The sequence below is a fragment of the Salmo salar genome, chromosome ssa14 (assembly GCF_905237065.1).
Source record: "Salmo salar chromosome ssa14, Ssal_v3.1, whole genome shotgun sequence".
NCBI lineage: Eukaryota > Metazoa > Chordata > Actinopteri > Salmoniformes > Salmonidae > Salmo > Salmo salar.
In genome coordinates, this window is record NC_059455.1 from 74,485,560 (window position 1) to 74,503,102 (window position 17,543).

The following is a 17,543-nucleotide window of genomic DNA, read 5'->3' on the forward strand; positions in this document are numbered from 1 at the left end:
TACTTAGGCAGCCCTTTTTTCCTTTGGGTTTGTGGGTGGTTGTTTTCTGTATAGCCGTGAGCCTTACGGAACTGTTTGGTCGTTTGTTTATTTTGTTTCAGTGTTCTCTCGAAATAAAGTAAGAAGATGAGCACTATTCCCGCTGCGCCTTGGTCTGTCCCTTACGACGCTTGTGACAGCTAGTCATGTTGGCAATAGAACAAGCCTTCAAATGATGACCACCTGACCCAGATTGCTATTTATAATGAACCATTTCTAGATTGCGTAATTGTGTTATGGCGAGGATGCAGAGTTGTGTTCCAAACAAAACTACAAGTGTGCTTGCTCTAGTTCCTCAATGGCACAGCTAGGAAAGCTCAAAGAACACACCTTATAGTTGAAGTGCATAGAAATGACTTAGGAACTGTGAACACTTTGTGAACACTTTGTAGATGTGTGGCCACTTGGAGACACCAGTTAGTCTTCTCACTCATACCCTTGTCATTACTTTGTATTATGTTGCACCTACCCCATATTTTCCAGGAATATTCTTATTATGTTACTGATTGTATTCAGAGTATTTTCAGATTTCGATAATATTTCTGCTATTGTTCTGTCCTCACCTTTGGTCTGATAATTTCCCCATAATCTCCAAACTGTTCCCTTTCAATTACTACCATGGTTATACAGTGGAAGTCGGAGGTTTACATACACCTTAGCCAAATACATTTAAACTCAGTTTTTCACAATTCCTGACATTTAATCCTAGTAAAAATTCCCTGTCTTAGGTCAGCTACGATCTCCACTTTATTTTAAGAATGCGAAATGTCAGAATAATAGTAGAGAGAATGATTTATTTCAGCTTTTATTTCTTTCATCACATTCCCAGTGGGTCAGAAGTTTACATACACTCAATAAGTATTTGGTAGCATTGTCCTTAAACTGTTTAACTTGGCTCAAGTGTTTCGGGTAGACTTCCACAAGCTTCCCACAATAAATTGGGTGAATTTTGGCCCATTCCTCCTGACAGAGCTGGTGTAACTGAGTCAGGTTTGTAGGCCTCCTTGCTCGCACACGCTTTTTCAGTTCTGCCCACTAATTTTCTATGGGATTGAGGTCAGGGCTTTGTGATGGCCACTCCAATACCTTGACTTTGTTGTCCTTAAGCCATTTTGACACAACTTTGGAAGTATGCTTGGGGTCATTGTCCATTTGGAAGACCCATTTGCGACCAAGCTTTAACTTCCTGACTGATGTCTTGAGATGTTGCTTCAATATAGCCACATAATTTTCCTGCTTCATGATGCCATTTATTTTGTGAAGTGCACCAGTCCCTCCTGCAGCAAAGCACCCCCACAACATGATGCTGCCACCCCCGTGCTTCACGGTTGGGATGGAGTTCTTCGTCTTGCAAGCCTCCCCCCTTTTTCCTCCAAACCTAAAAATGGTTATTATGGCCAAACAGTTATATTTTTGTTTCATCCGACCAGAGGACATTTCTCCAAAAAGTACGATCTTTGTCCCCATGTGCAGTTGCAAACCGTAGTCTGGCTTTTTTATGGCGGTTTTAGAGCAGTGGCTTCTTCCTTGCTGAGCGGCCTTTCAGGTTATGTTGATATAGGACTCATTTTAATGTGGATATAGATACTTTTGTACCTGTTTCCTCCAGCATCTTCACAAGGTCCTTTGCTGTTGTTTTGGGATTCATTTTCACTTTTTGCACCAAAGTACATTCATCTCTAGGAGACAGAACGCGTCTCTTTCCTGAGCGGTTTGACGGCTGCGTGGTCCCACTGTGTTTATACTTGCATACTATTGTTTGTACAGATGAACGTGGTATCTTCAGGCGTTTGGAAATTGCTCCCAAGGATGAACCAGACTTGTGTAGGTCTACAATTTTTTTTCTGAGGTCTGATTTCTTTAGATTTTGTCAAGCAAAGAGGCACTGAGTTTGAAGGTAGTGCTTGAAATAAATCCACAGGTACACCTCCAATTGACTCAAATTATGTCAATTAGCCTATCAGACTTCTAAAGCCATGACATGTTTAAAGGCACAGTCAACTTAGTGTATGGTAACTTCTGACCCACTGGAATTGTGATACAGTGAATTATAAATAATCTGTCTGTAAACAATTGTTGGATAAATTGCTTGTGTCATGCACAAAGTAGATGTTCCAACTGACTTGCCAAAGCTATACCAGAAGTCCCCACAAGAATAGTAAACAAACAAAAATTGGACCAACTGGGGACATTTTGTTGGTACCCACATGGTCAAATGATATTTCTAGGGGGTTTAGGGTTAAGGTTAGAATTAGATTTCGGGTTAGGCACTAGAGTTCGTTTTAGGGTTGGAGCTAGGGTTAGGGTTAAGGTTAGGTTTACGGGTTAGGGTATGGGTTAGGGTTAGGTTTAGGGTAAATTGGATTTTGAATGGGACTGAATTGTGTGCCCCCACAAGGTTAGTTGTAGACAACTGTGTGTGCTTTGGAAACGCTCTGATATATAATCTGTCATTACCAATGTGTTATATTCTACACAACATGTTGTAGCATCTGTAGTGTTCAGTACTGTACCAGCTGCAAAGATTTCTATATATTTCTCTTATGGTCACTAGTTGTGCTACAGCTTGCTGATGTGAACACGCAACAGCTTGGTTTACATATTACATGTGATGCATGTCCCTCGATGTTGCCACACACACACACACACACACACACACACACACACACACACACACACACACACACACACACACACACACACACACACACACGAACACACACACACCTTTACATATTACATCTGATTAAACACATGATACATGTCCCCCACTGTCTCTGGCCCTGCACGGCTTGTCTCTCTCACTCACATTACATATTAAAGTGGTGGATCGTATCTCCCTCCCTGTGACAGAGTGTGTGTGTGTGTGTGTGTGTGTGTGTGTGTGTGTGTGTGTGTGTGTGTGTGTGTGTGTGTGTGTGTGTGTGTGTGTGTGTGTGTGTGTGTGTGGTTGGTTGGTCGGTCCATTCCTCATACGATTTCATTATAGAAGAGGTGGCTTCAACACTGCGGCTGCAGACTGCAGCAAGACTGGAGACTCCAAAAACTGAAAAACATTTTGTAGGCTACATTTGCAGCAATGAGCTAGCACACACACACACACACACACACACACACACACACACACACACACACACACACACACACACACACACACACACACACACACAGACACACACAGACACACACAGCTAGCTGACCTGACTTCAATAAAAACAAATATCTTTCTGTCCTCATAAATTATACCAAGTTCCAGGAAGAGGGTGTTTGCACTTCAGAGAGAAAACATTAATGCAAGTGAACTGCTTGTTTTCATTTATTTAGACTGAACTTATTGAATGAATATTTGGACCAACATACAGTCAGTAAACAAGCACTAAACAAGCACAAGAACATGAATCAGAGATGTTTGCGTAGTACGATATTGATTACTATCAGCAACACACTATATACAGATGATAGCAAAGTGACTCACTCCAACTGACTAGCCAGTTGCACTAGTTTCTGTTTGCTTTGGGATTTGATTGACAATAACAAGTCTGTTTGATTCACCAGAGGGGAAGCAGAGGTCACTATGAATCATGCAGTAGCACTATTATTCACCGTCATGACAGTTCTACACTCACACTGTCCTTTATATATCCCAAAGAGATTGGCAATATAACAGGTAAACAAACATGGACAAGCACACAGAAACACACACACACAATGGGTCAATGTGACCCATTTTTGACCCATCTACTGTATGTGTCAAGTTGGCCCAGAACACCTTTTTGAACATAATACAAGGGTAAATTGAATTCCACGTGGGGCCAAGGGCCAGAAACAGATCGAGGGGTTGTTCGCTAATAGATGTATAATTGAGTTTAAGCTGATGAAGTATGGAAGAATATAATCTAATCAGTCAACCAACATGCTCCCAACAAACCAACCAACACTGCTCTGATCTGCTCAACTCTCCATGCAGATAGATCTATAGACGGTCAGGCCCTTGATCAAGCTACATATATTCCTGAGTAGGGTTGCAAAATTCTGTGAACTTTCAATAAATTCCTTGGTTTTCTCAAAATCCCAGTTGGAGGATTCCACCCAGGATTTCTGGAAAACCAGGGAATTTATTCAAAGTTGAAAGGCAATAACATGAAGTAATCATGGACAATTTCCACTTTAATAACATTTATTTTTTCAACCTTTATGTTTAAACTCAGTCAAGCCACAGGCGGACTTTTCAAAACCCATTAGAAAGAAACCCACTGGCTCAAAAGTTTGCTTTTGTTCACTCTGAATGACTGCTGTATCAGTCAGACCACTAGGGTTGTTCTGAGAACTCATTCCAGGGTTCTGGAGGTTCTATATGAACTCATTCAATATCACAATCTTTGTGTTTCCGTTCCAGTAACATCATAATAGAAATAAAGTGGCCACTCAGAACCACTGTAGGATGAGTATGTGGACACAGTAATTGCATGCCAATGATTTGCTACTGTGTGCCCGGATTTCAGTTCATTCAGTACCTTTAGTTCACTCACTCAGGAAATGGGTTTTGAATCCTCTACCATTACCATCCTGTCCCATACTAAAACATGAACCCTCTTATTCTTTCCACAAAACATTTTTCCATCTGGGACTAATAAAGAACTAATCATCTTCTTCTGTTGTGTCTCTGCAGCCATCGAGACCCAGAGCACCAGTTCTGAGGAGCTGGTCCCAAGTCCCCCGTCCCCCCTGCCCCCGCCCCGTGTCTACAAGCCCTGCTTCGTGTGCCAGGACAAGTCCTCGGGGTACCACTATGGTGTCAGCGCCTGCGAGGGCTGCAAGGTAAGTCAATGTTCCGTACCGACATATACACCAAAACCATCAACGTATACACCCCAACCAGCAACATACACACCAAAACTATCAATATACACACCAAAACCATCAACATATACACCAAAACCAGCAACATATACACCCCAACCAGCAACATACACACCAAAACCTTCAATATACACACCAAAACCATCAACATATACACCCCAACCAGCAACATACACACCAAAACCATCAATATACACACCGAAACCATCAACATATACACCCCAACCAGCAACATACACACCAAAATCATCAATATACACACCAAAACCATCAACATGTACACCCCAACCAGCAACATACACACCAAAATCATCAATATACACACAAAAACCATCAACATGTACACCCCAACCAGCAACATACACACCAAAATCATCAATATACACACAAAACCATCAACATATACACCCCAACCAGCAACATACACACCAAAACCATCAACATATACACCCCAACCAGCAACATACACACCAAAATCATCAATATACACACAAAAACCATCAACATGTACACCCCAACCAGCAACATACACACCAAAACCATCAATATACACACCGAAACCATCAACATATACACCCCAACCAGCAACATACACACCAAAACCATCAACATGTACACCCCAACCAGCAACATACACACCAAAATCATCAATATACACACCAAAACCATCAACATGTACACCCCAACCATCAATATACACACCAAAACCATCAATATACACACCAAAACCATCAACATATACACCCCAACCAGCAACATACACACCAAAACCATCAATATACACACCAAAACCATCAACATATACACCCCAACCAGCAACATACACACCAAAACCTTCAATATACACACCAAAACCATCAACATATACACCCCAACCAGCAACATACACACCAAAACCATCAACATATACACCCCAACCAGCAACATACACACCAAAATCATCAATATACACACCAAAACCATCAACATATACACCCCAACCAGCAACATACACACCAAAACCATCAACATATACACCCCAACCAGCAACATACACACCAAAATCATCAATATACACACCAAAACCATCAACATGTACACCCCAACCAGCAACATACACACCAAAATCATCAATATACACACCAAAACCATCAACATATACACCCCAACCAGCAACATACACACCAAAACCATCAACATGTACACCCCAACCAGCAACATACACACCAAAATCATCAATATACACACCAAAACCATCAACATGTACACCCCAACCAGCAACACACACACCAAAACCATCAATATACACACCAAAACCATCAACATATACACCCCAACTATCAACATGTACACACCAAAATCATCAATATACACCCCAAAACCATCAACATGTACACCCCAACCAGCAACATACACACCAAAACCATCAACATATACACCCCAACCAGCAACATACACACCAAAACCATCAATATACACACCAAAACCATCAACATATACACCCCAACCAGCAACATACACACCAAAACCATCAACATATACACCCCAACCAGCAACATACACACCAAAACCATCAATATACACACCAAAACCATCAACATGTACACCCCAACCAGCAACACACACACCAAAACCATCAATATACACACCAAAACCATCAACATATACATCCCAACTATCAACATGTACACACCAAAACCATCAATATACACCCCAACCATCAACATATACACCCCAACCAGCAACATACACACCAAAACCATCAACATATACACCCCAACCAGCAACATACACACCAAAACCATCAATATACACACCAAAACCATCAACATATACACCCCAACCAGCAACACACACACCAAAACCATCAATATACACACCAAAACCATCAACATATACATCCCAACTATCAACATGTACACACCAAAACCATCAAATATACACCCCAACCAGCAACATATACACCCCAACCAGCAACATACACACCAAAACCATCAACATATACACCCCAACCAGCAACATACACACCAAAACCATCAATATACACACCAAAACCATCAACATATACACCCCAACCAGCAACATACACACCAAAACCATCAACATATACACCCCAACCAGCAACATACACACCAAAACCATCAATATACACACCAAAACCATCAACATATACACCCCAACCAGCAACATACACACCAAAACCATCAACATATACACCCCAACCAGCAACATACACACCAAAATCATCAATATACACACCAAAACCATCAACATGTACACCCCAACCAGCAACATACACACCAAAACCATCAATATACAGTGAGGGAAAAAAGTATTTGATCCCCTGCTGATTTTGTACGTTTGCCCACTGATAAAGAAATGATCAGTCTATAATTTTAATGGTAGGTTTATTTGAACAGTGAGAGACAGAATAACAAAAAAAAATCCAGAAAAACGCATGTCAAAGATGTTATAAAATGATTTGCATTTTAGTGAGGGAAATAAGTATTTGACCCCTCTGCAAAACATGACTTAGTACTTGGTGGCAAAACCCTTGTTGGCAATCACAGAGGTCAGACGTGTCTTGTAGTTGGCCACCAGGTTTGCACACATCTCAGGAGGGATTTTGTCCCACTCCTCTTTGCAGATCTTCTCCAAGTCATTAAGGTTTCGAGGCTGACGTTTGGCAACTCGAACCTTCAGCTCCCTCCACAGATTTTCTATGGGATTAAGGTCTGGAGACTGGCTAGGCCACTCCAGGACCTTAATGTGCTTCTTCTTGAGCCACTCCTTTGTTGCCTTGACTGTGTGTTTTGGGTCATTGTCATGCTGGAATACCCAATCCACGACCCATTTTCAATGCCCTAGATGAGGGAAGGAGGTTCTCACCCAATATTTGACGGTACATGGCCCCATCTATCGTCCCTTTGATGCGGTGAAGTTGTCCTGTCCCCTTAGAACAAAAACACCCCCAAAGCATAATGTTTCCACCTCCATGTTTGACGGTGGGGATGGTGTTCTTGGGGTCATAGGCAGCATTCCTCCTCCTCCAAACACGGTGAGTTGAGTTGATGCCAAAGAGCTCCATTTTGGTCTCATCTGACCACAACACTTTCACCCAGTTGTCCTCTGAATCATTCAGATTTTCATTGGCAAACTTCAGACGGGCATGTATATGTGCTTTCTTGAGCAGGGGGACCTTGCGGGCGCTGCAGGATTTCAGTCCTTCACGGCGTAGTGTGTTACCAATTGTTTTCTTGGTGACTATGGTCCCAGCTGCCTTGAGATCATTGACAAGATCCTCCCGTGTAGTTCTGGGCTGATTCCTCACCGTTCTCATGATCATTGCAACTCCACGAGGTGAGATCTTGCATGGAGCCTCAGGCTGAGGGAGATTGACAGTTCTTTTGTGTTTCTTCCATTTGCGAATAATCACACCAACTTTTGTCACCTTCTGACCAAGCTGCTTGGCGATGGTCTTGTAGCCCATTCCAGCCTTGTGTAGGTCTACAATCTTGTCCCTGACATCCTTGGAGTGATCTTTGGTCTTGGCCATGGTGGAGAGTTTGGAATCTGATTGATTGATTGTTTCTGTGGACAGGTGTCTTTTATACAGGTAACAAACTGAGATTAGGAGCACTCCCTTTAAGACTGTGCTCCTAATCTCAGCTCATTACCTGTATAAAAGACACCTGGGAGCCAGAAATCTTTCTGATTGAGAGGGGGTCAAATACTTATTTCCCTCATTAGGGGGCACTGGTTGGTCGGGCTAATTGAGGTAGTATGTATATATGTACATGAATGTATAGTTAAAGGATGTACCTGTGTGCGTACAGAACATACAACCCTTTGGTTGACACTCCAGTCCAGTGTGGTTCTGGAGGCTGAATAGTCATCTTCATTCTATCTCTCCTGCTGTAATCAAAAGTCTGGAATGTCTGGAATTTAGGCCTGGGGGGAGGAGAGGGAGGGTGGTGATCAACTCTCTCACTGGGGTCAGGGTCAAACACAGGTCTCTCTGGCCCTCCTATCCAGCCATGAATCTAACGCTATTTACATTTAACATTTTTGTAATTTAGCAGACTTACAGTAGTGAGTGCATACATTTTCATTAATACTGGTCCCCTGTGGGAATCGAACACACAACCATTGTGTTGCAAGTGCCATGCTCTACCGACTAAGCCCAGCTTAGGTCTGGTGTGACCCCGTACCTCCAGCCCCACGACCTGATAATACCACCTAGAGTCAGACATACAGCAAATATATACAGTACCATGGGGGTATAGATGCATTGAGGTTAGAACATAGCTACAGAAATATGGGGAAGTCAATAGAAAACACAAACAAATGCATGCAATCACACACACACACACATATACACACATCAATAGAAAACACACGCATGCCACACACACACACACCAAACATAACTATTTAGTGGGGCCAAGCACATTCCTTCTACTCCTGCACCCTGACTGGACTGCAGATGGTATCAGCTCTGAAATAAAAGGACAGATGGGGGTTTAACTTGTAAGCAGAATGAAACAGACAGCTAGCGCTCTCTCTCTCTACGGTGATTCTGATAATATGAGATATGGCCTAACGTGGTGGGGTGATTTAATTCCATAAATACATCTATCCTCTCTTTCTCTCTCTCTCTCTCTCTCTCTCTCTCTCTCTCTCTCTCTCACTCTCACTGCCCCCCATCTCTCTCTCCTCGTCTCCCTTCCTCTCTCTCTTCTGTCTCTCCGCTGACTGGCCAGTAGCAGGATGTAAAAATAGCAGAATTCATGGTATAATAGCTTTGATTTCTGTGACATCTTGACTCGGGGGGATTAAGCCAGAGATTAAGGCTTTTTCCTTGTTGTATTCCTGTTTCCATGGCGAGGGCATTGTTGTCATGGGGTGTGAGGGCCGAGCCCCTCCATTGGACAGAGTCAATTGAGCGTGCTCTCTCTCTCCGCAGCTGTAGGGTTTTAGCTGCTAAATCACTGCACACTCTGTCTATCTCTCACTCTCCCTCTCTCTCTGTCTATCTCTTCCTCTCTCTCTCTCTCTCTCTCTGTCTGTCTATCTCTCACTCTCCCTCTCTCTCTGTCTATCTCTTCCTCTCTCTCTCTCTCTCTCTCTCTCTCTCTCTCTCTCTCTCTCTCTCTCTCTCTCTCTGCCTCTGTATCTCTCCCCCTCTCTCTATATATATCTCCCTCGTCCTCTCCCTCTCTCTCCCTCATATTAAAGGGCCCTCTACTGCCCTGTGAATGATCGAATTCCACCGGCAAACACACACACAGCTTGTGCTGTGTGTATGTGTGTATATGTACATGTCACTCATCTTATAACAGGATGTTTCAGCTCAGTTAAAGCTTGAGATAGAGATGGAGTACAAAGACAAAAGCTTTTTTCGGATTCCTACATAGAAATATTGTCATATGTTACACACACACACACACACACACACACACACACACACACACACATGCATGCACGCTCATACAGTCAAACACGCACGCACACACACAGACAGACAGACAGACAGACACACTCACAGCCACACAGACACACACACAAAGACTTGCACGCCAATACATTCTCATTAGTCAAGCTGCCCAGATGTCCATTTATTATGACTTCTTGATCTGTCTAACTTGATTTAAAGTTGTCCAGTCTTACAGCAGACAGAGCCTTACCTACCAACACTGCTGCTTTTTTGGCCAGGGCTCACTTAAAAAAAGAGTTGTCAATCTCAATGTCTACCCTGGTTTTATAAAGGATACATACAAAGTAAAGACATGCCTGTTGAATTCCCCTTAGATACACCCACTTCCTACGCTGTGTGTGGTTCATTAGACGACTACGCTGACTACATACTGTATACACGCAATGAGAGAGACGTGATGAGAGAGAGACAACAGCAGATGAGAGAGAGACATGCCAGAAGAGAAGACACAGTCTACGGCAGATGTGATCATGCCAGAACACACTCAACTCATTTACATCATCTGACACCAGCAATGCTCGCCTTTGTTTGATATCTTGAAGAGAGCTGATTTGAATTGGTAAAATGGCGAGCAGACATGTGGGCTCCCATAAGTACATGCATATGCAGTGGTAGCGGTGCGCTAGGGGGGTTATGCTACTTCTTATGGGTATTCAGTGAAAGTCAAGACAACTCAAACCAAAGGCCGCCTCCTCTACTGTTCAGATGAGACAGTTTTGTCCTACACCTTTGTGACATCATCCCTCTTGGGGTTCTGAAACTGTCCCCACAGAGAGCAATGAGGACCAACTCAACACAGCTCACAGCATTGCACCAGATCTGGGTCAAATACCTTTGAATACTTGAAACAGTGGAACAAAACACATTCTTTTTACCATACAGTTTCTTAGAGTTTGCACTTTTGGGAACTATTCTGATAGTTTGATAGTGGGGAAAACTATATAAAGAATAACGTTAATTATTTGAAGGTGTTTGACCTATGTATTTGACTTACAGTATGTCTGTAGATCACATAAACACTTAAGACAAAATTAACATAGTGTACCAGAGTTCCCAAGGGCAATAGACTAGGCCTAGGGCCTCTTTCTCCTACAAAACCCATAAGATTAATAAAAATCATATTGTCTGCTCTCTGTCAATAGAAAGGATAGCTTCACTGCCTCTGAGAAAAGAAGAATAACCTATAGTGAAGAGAATAAGAACAGAAGAATAACCTATAGTGAAGAGAATAAGAACAGAAGAATAACCTATAGTGAAGAGAATAAGAACAGAAGAATAACCTATAGTGAAGAGAATAAGAACAGAAGAATAACCTATAGTGAAGAGAATAAGAACAGAAGAATAACCTATAGTGAAGAGAATAAGAACAGAAGAATAACCTATAGTGAAGAGAATAAGAACAGAAGAATAACCTATAGTGAAGAGAATAAGAACAGAAGAATAACCTATAGTGAAGAGAATAAGAACAGAAGAATAACCTATAGTGAAGAGAATAAGAACAGAAGAATAACCTATAGTGAAGAGAATAAGAACAGAAGAATAACCTATAGTGAAGAGAATAAGAACAGAAGAATAACCTATAATGAAGAGAATAAGAACAGAAGAATAACCTATAGTGAAGAGAATAAGAACAGAAGAATAACCTATAGTGAAGAGAATAAGAACAGAAGAATAACCTATAATGAAGAGAATAAGAACAGAAGAATAACCTATAGTGAAGAGAATAAGAACAGAAGAATAACCTATAGTGAAGAGAATAAGAACAGAAGAATAACCTATAGTGAAGAGAATAAGAACAGAAGAATAACCTATAGTGAAGAGAATAAGAACAGAAGAATAACCTATAGTGAAGAGAATAAGAACAGAAGAATAACCTATAATGAAGAGAATAAGAACAGAAGAATACACTATAGGGCTTAGATACACAGACAATGCTTTACTTTTATTTCCCTACTTTAGTTCAGTGTACAGCACAGGAGGCTGATGGTGTACAGTATGGATAACAAAACATATTTTGAATCTAGAAGGACATCATATAATAAATGTTAGAGAATCACAATAGCATCATCTCAGGTCTCAATTTTAGGATATTGGGTTTTGTCAATGCCCATGACAAAGGCTATAGATTTTTCAAGTAGTCTCATATCTCTACAGCTATAAAAGTCTACAGCTTTTATAGGTTGGACCCGGTCCACATCTTCTTTCTTGGGCTGACTGAAAAGCTTCAAGCTTTACTGAAAAAGGATAGATATATTTGTCTGTTCAGTGTATAGTGTAAGGATGATTCAACTACACAGTTCACAGAGCATTCTATCCTTATGATATAACCTAACGAGTGCTGCGCCTCAATTAGTGAGCCTGTGTGTCTACAGAAAAACATCTGGTGAACAATACAGAGTAGTTACCTAAATCTACCCTCTATTGTAGCTAGAGTTGCACATTTTAGGGAATATTCAGAGGAAAGTTTCCAAACTTTCCGTGGGAATTAATGGGAATATATGGGAATTAACGGAAATATATGCAAATGAATATTAATACCATTTAAATGTAGATGTTTTTTTTACATTGGAAATGTTTTACCTTATCATAAGTAGACATAATTGCAAATTATTAAATCCTTCCAATAGAAAAAAATATTAAATATAGTTATGAATTGAACTTTAATTAAATGTGTTGACTCTTCACATGGGATGTTTTCACTGAACAACAAAAGAAAGGGAATATTGAATGATCCCCAATGATCCATCGCATCTCCCAAAAAACCTTTTCAGCATACATCTGTAAAATGATAGTCTAGAAAATCAAGCTTTGGTTGTCTTCCTCTCAGGCTTCCATGTATTCTCCCTGGACCTCCTCAATGTCCACCTCTTGAACATCAGATTCTGAGGCCTCATCTTCACTGTCACCTTCCAACCTTGTAGAGGATTGCTCGTTGTCAGGCTCAAAAAGCCTCAGATTTGCCCGGATGGCCACCAATTTTTCAACCCTTGTATTGGTCAGCCTGTGTATGTGTGTGTTCCCAAACAAGGACCAGTTGCGCTCTGAGGCGGCTGATGTTGGTGGGATTTGGAGGATGATGGAGGCAACAGGGGAAAGAGCCTCAGATCCACAAAGTCCCTTCCACCAGGTGGCTGATTAGATATGTTGGCATGACTGCCATATTGCATCTCCATCTCAAAGCCCTTGCTTGGAAGTGTACTTCGCCAGACTGCCAAGAACCTTTCCCTCATCCAGGCCAAGGTGGTGAGACATGGTAGTAATGACACCATAGGCCTTGTTGATCTCTGCACCAGACTGGATGCTCTTGCCAGCATACTTGGGGTCCAACATGTACACTGCAGTGTGTATCGGCTTCAGGCAGAAGTCTTCGCGCTTTTTGATGTATTTCAGAACTGCAGTTTCCTCTGCTTGGCGCAACAATGAAGTGGGCAGGGCAGTACGGATTTCTTCCCTTACATCTGCAAGCAGAGTCTGAACATCAGACAGGATGGCATTGTCTCCCTCAATCCGTGCAATGGCTACTGCTATAGGTTTCAGGAGTTTCAAGCTGCTTACCACTCTCTCCCAAAATACACCACCCAGGAGGATCCTGTTGATGGTGATATGGCCATTTATTGGAGAGACTCCTTCCTCTCCAGGAGACTGTCAAACATGATGACAACACCACCCCAATGGGTGTTGCTGGGCAGCTTCAATGTGGTGCTCTTATTCTTCTCACTTTTGTTGGTGAGGTAGATTGGTGCTATAACTTGATGACCCTTCACATACCTAACCATTTCCTTGGCTGTCTTGTAGAGTATCGATTGTTTTCAGTGCCATGATGTCCTTGAGGAGCAGATTAAATGCATGAGCAGCACAACCAATGGTTGTGATGTGAGGGTAGGAATCCTCAACTTTAGACCAAGCAGCCTTCATGTTCGCAGCATTGTCTGTCAACAGTGCAAATACCTTCTGTGGTCCAAGGTCATTGATGACTGCCATCAGCTCATCTGCAATGTAGAGACTAGAGGTCGACCGATTATGATTTTTCAGCGCCGATGCCGATTATTGGAGGACCAAAAAAACCTGCTACCGATTAATCGGACGATTTTTATATATATATTTGTAATAATGACAATTACAACAATACTGAATGAACACTTATTTTAACTTAATATAATGCATCAATAAAGTCAATTTAGTCTCAAATAAATAATGAAACATGTTCAATTTGGTTTAAATAATGCAAAAACAAAGTGTTGGAGAAGAAAGTAAAAGTGTAATATGTGCCATGTAAGAAAGCTAACGTTTAAGTTCCTTGCTCAGAACATATGAAAGCTGGTGGTTCCTTTTAACATGAGTCTTCGATATTCCCAGGTAATAAGTTTTAGGTTGTAGTTATTATAGGACTATTTCTCTATACCATTTGTATTTCATATTCCTTTGACTATTGGATGCTCTAATAGGTACTTTAGTATTGCCAGCCTAATCTCGGGAGTTGATAGACTTGAAGGCATAAACAGCGCAATGCTTGAAGCACAGCGAAGAGCTGCTGGCAAATGCAGGAAAGTGCTGTTTGAATGAATGCTTACGAGCCTGCTGCTGCCTACCACCGCTCAGTGTGACTGCTCTATTAAATCATAGACTTAATTATAATATAATAACACACAGAAATACGAGTCTTAGGTCATTAATATGGTCAAATCCGGAAACTATTAATTTAAAAAACAAAACGTTTATTCTTTCAGTGAAAGTTCCGTATTTTATCTAACAGGTGGCATCCCTAAGTCTAAATATTGCTGTTACATTGCACAACCTTCAATGTTATGTCATAATTATGTACAATTCGGGCAAATTAATTACGGTCATTGTTAGGAAGAAATGGTCTGCAGCAGTTTGAGCCAGGCTATCCAAACTGCTGCATATACCCCGACTCTGCTTACACTGAACGCAAGAGAAGTGACACAATTTCCCTAGTTAAAAGAAATTCAGCAGGCAATATTAACTAAATATGCAGGTTTAAAAATATATACTTGTGTATTGATTTTAAGAAAGGCATTGATGTTTATGGTTAGGTACACATTGGTGCAATGACAGTGCTTTTTTTGCGCATGTGCTTGTTTAATCACCCGTTTGGCGAAGTAGGCTGTGATTCAATGAGAAATTAACAGGCACCCCATCGATTATATGCAACGCAGGACAAGCTAGATAAACTAGTAATATCATCAACCATGTGTAGTTAACTAGTCATTATGTTAAGATTGATTGTTTTTTATAAGATACGTTTAATGCTAGCTAGCACCTTACCGTGGCTCGTTGCTGCACTCGCATAACAGGTAGTCAGCCTGCCACGCAGTCTCCTCATGGAGTGCAATGTAATCGGCCATAATCGGTGTCCAAAAATGACGATTACCGATTGTTATGAAAACCTGAAATCGGCCCTAATTAATCGGCCATTCCGATGAATCGGTCGACTTCTAGTAGAGACCGGTGTGTCTGTTGTCCCTTGTGTCTGTGTTCTTGTAGAATACTGGTTGAGGGGTGGAGATTATGTAGTTAATTATTCCTTGCCCACGAACATTCAACAACCCATCAGAGATGATTGCAATACAGTCTGCTTTCTCTATGATTTACTTGACCTACACTTGAACTCTGTTGAACTCTGCAGCCAACAAATGAGTAGATAAATCATGTCTGGTTGGAGGGGTGTATGCTGGGTGAAGAACATTCAGAAATCTCTTCCAATACACATTGCCTGTGAGCATCAGAGGTGAACCAGTTGCATACACAGCTCGAGCAAGACATTCATCAGCATTTCTCTGACTGCGTTCTTCCATTGAGTCAAAAAAACTTCTGATTCCAGGAGGACCATGAGGTGTTGCTATCGATAAGGTGTCTGATTCATCATTTTCTGCTTGAATAGAAGTAGAGGGACTTTTGTCAGTTTGCTTGTTGTGAGCGCTGAGGGAACTTTATGTACTTGGCCAGATGATTCTGCATCTTTGTTGCATTCTTCAGATGATTTGGCACATTATTTGCAAATGTACACAGCTTTTCCTTCTACATTAGCTGCAGTGAAATGTCTCCACACATCAGATTGTGCCGGTGGCATTTTCCTGTAAAGATTAGAAAAAAATGAGTAAAAAAACCACAAATACAATTCCATGTACAGATAAATAGTTAAGCAGTTAGATTGAACAACTCCTTTGTAAGATAAGTGTTTTTAAAAGGTTCACTGTTATAAGCTAACTTTTTTGATGAATTTAAGCAAAATTCTAAAAATTCCAGATATTTACCGGAAAGTTTCCGACCCTTTGCAACCGTAATTGTAGCGAACAAAGCAGAGTTTGGGTGAGGCATAAAGGTACATATAATACGTAAGGGATAATCAATGAGGGGCTATGCGTTCTCTGGAAAATAATGTATGATGTGGAAGGTGTGTTCCATCATGCGTTAGTGGAGTTTTCCAGAGAAAGCATAGTGCCCTGAGTTGATTATCCCTTTTATACTATGGCTACAGTTCAACATATTTGCCGCCATAATTTTTTTCATTTGCCAGTATTGTGGCAATATCCACTGAAGTAGCTAGCAGGTTTACTAGCTAAGGATGAAATAGTATGAATAAATTCATTAAAAAAAGTTCGTGAAAAAAGTCAATAATTATTTCAGTATGTTGGTAACCCGTTGTATTAAAGTGATAATGCCCTCGAAGCCGGTGTTTAGAGGTTATATTGGCATGGTCAACTTTGTCGCGGGGCTAACAACACCCGTGCCAAATGTCCTCCAAACACCGGCTTCTCGGGCATTATCACTTAATTAGCTTGGAAATTGTATACTATTTACTCTGAAATTAGTATTTAACAATGCCATGGTATAATGTGTGGTAATTCTATGACGGAAGGATTGTATTATATTACTAAACTCCACTTAATAACATGTATAGAATGTTCACCCCAATGTTCCGCCCCAACATTCTGATTCAATGTTCCGCCCCTAGAAAATAAAGGAAAGCCGCACACTCTAAGAGCTCAGATGCAAAAATGTAATAACCAACGTTTCGACAGCGAAGCTGTCTTCATCAGGGTATCATCACAAACACTGCGAGATGAGTAATTTATATAGTGTCAAGAGACACACAGGTGTTTGTAGTCATGGCCAAGTATGGCCTAATATCATTGGTTAACTCATA

At 41.2% G+C, this 17,543-nt stretch overlaps 1 protein-coding gene across 3 annotated transcripts in view; it reads left to right on the top strand.

Moving 5' to 3' along the window:
• LOC106570306 (retinoic acid receptor beta) overlaps positions 1-17,543 on the top strand; it is a 283,051-nt gene that overhangs the window by 174,091 nt on the left and 91,417 nt on the right. For all 3 annotated transcript variants that reach the window (XM_014142481.2, XM_014142480.2, XM_014142482.2), the window contains one exon: positions 4,709-4,857. In XM_014142481.2, the coding sequence (XP_013997956.1) occupies positions 4,709-4,857 (149 nt within the window). The remainder of the gene's footprint in view (positions 1-4,708; positions 4,858-17,543) is intronic.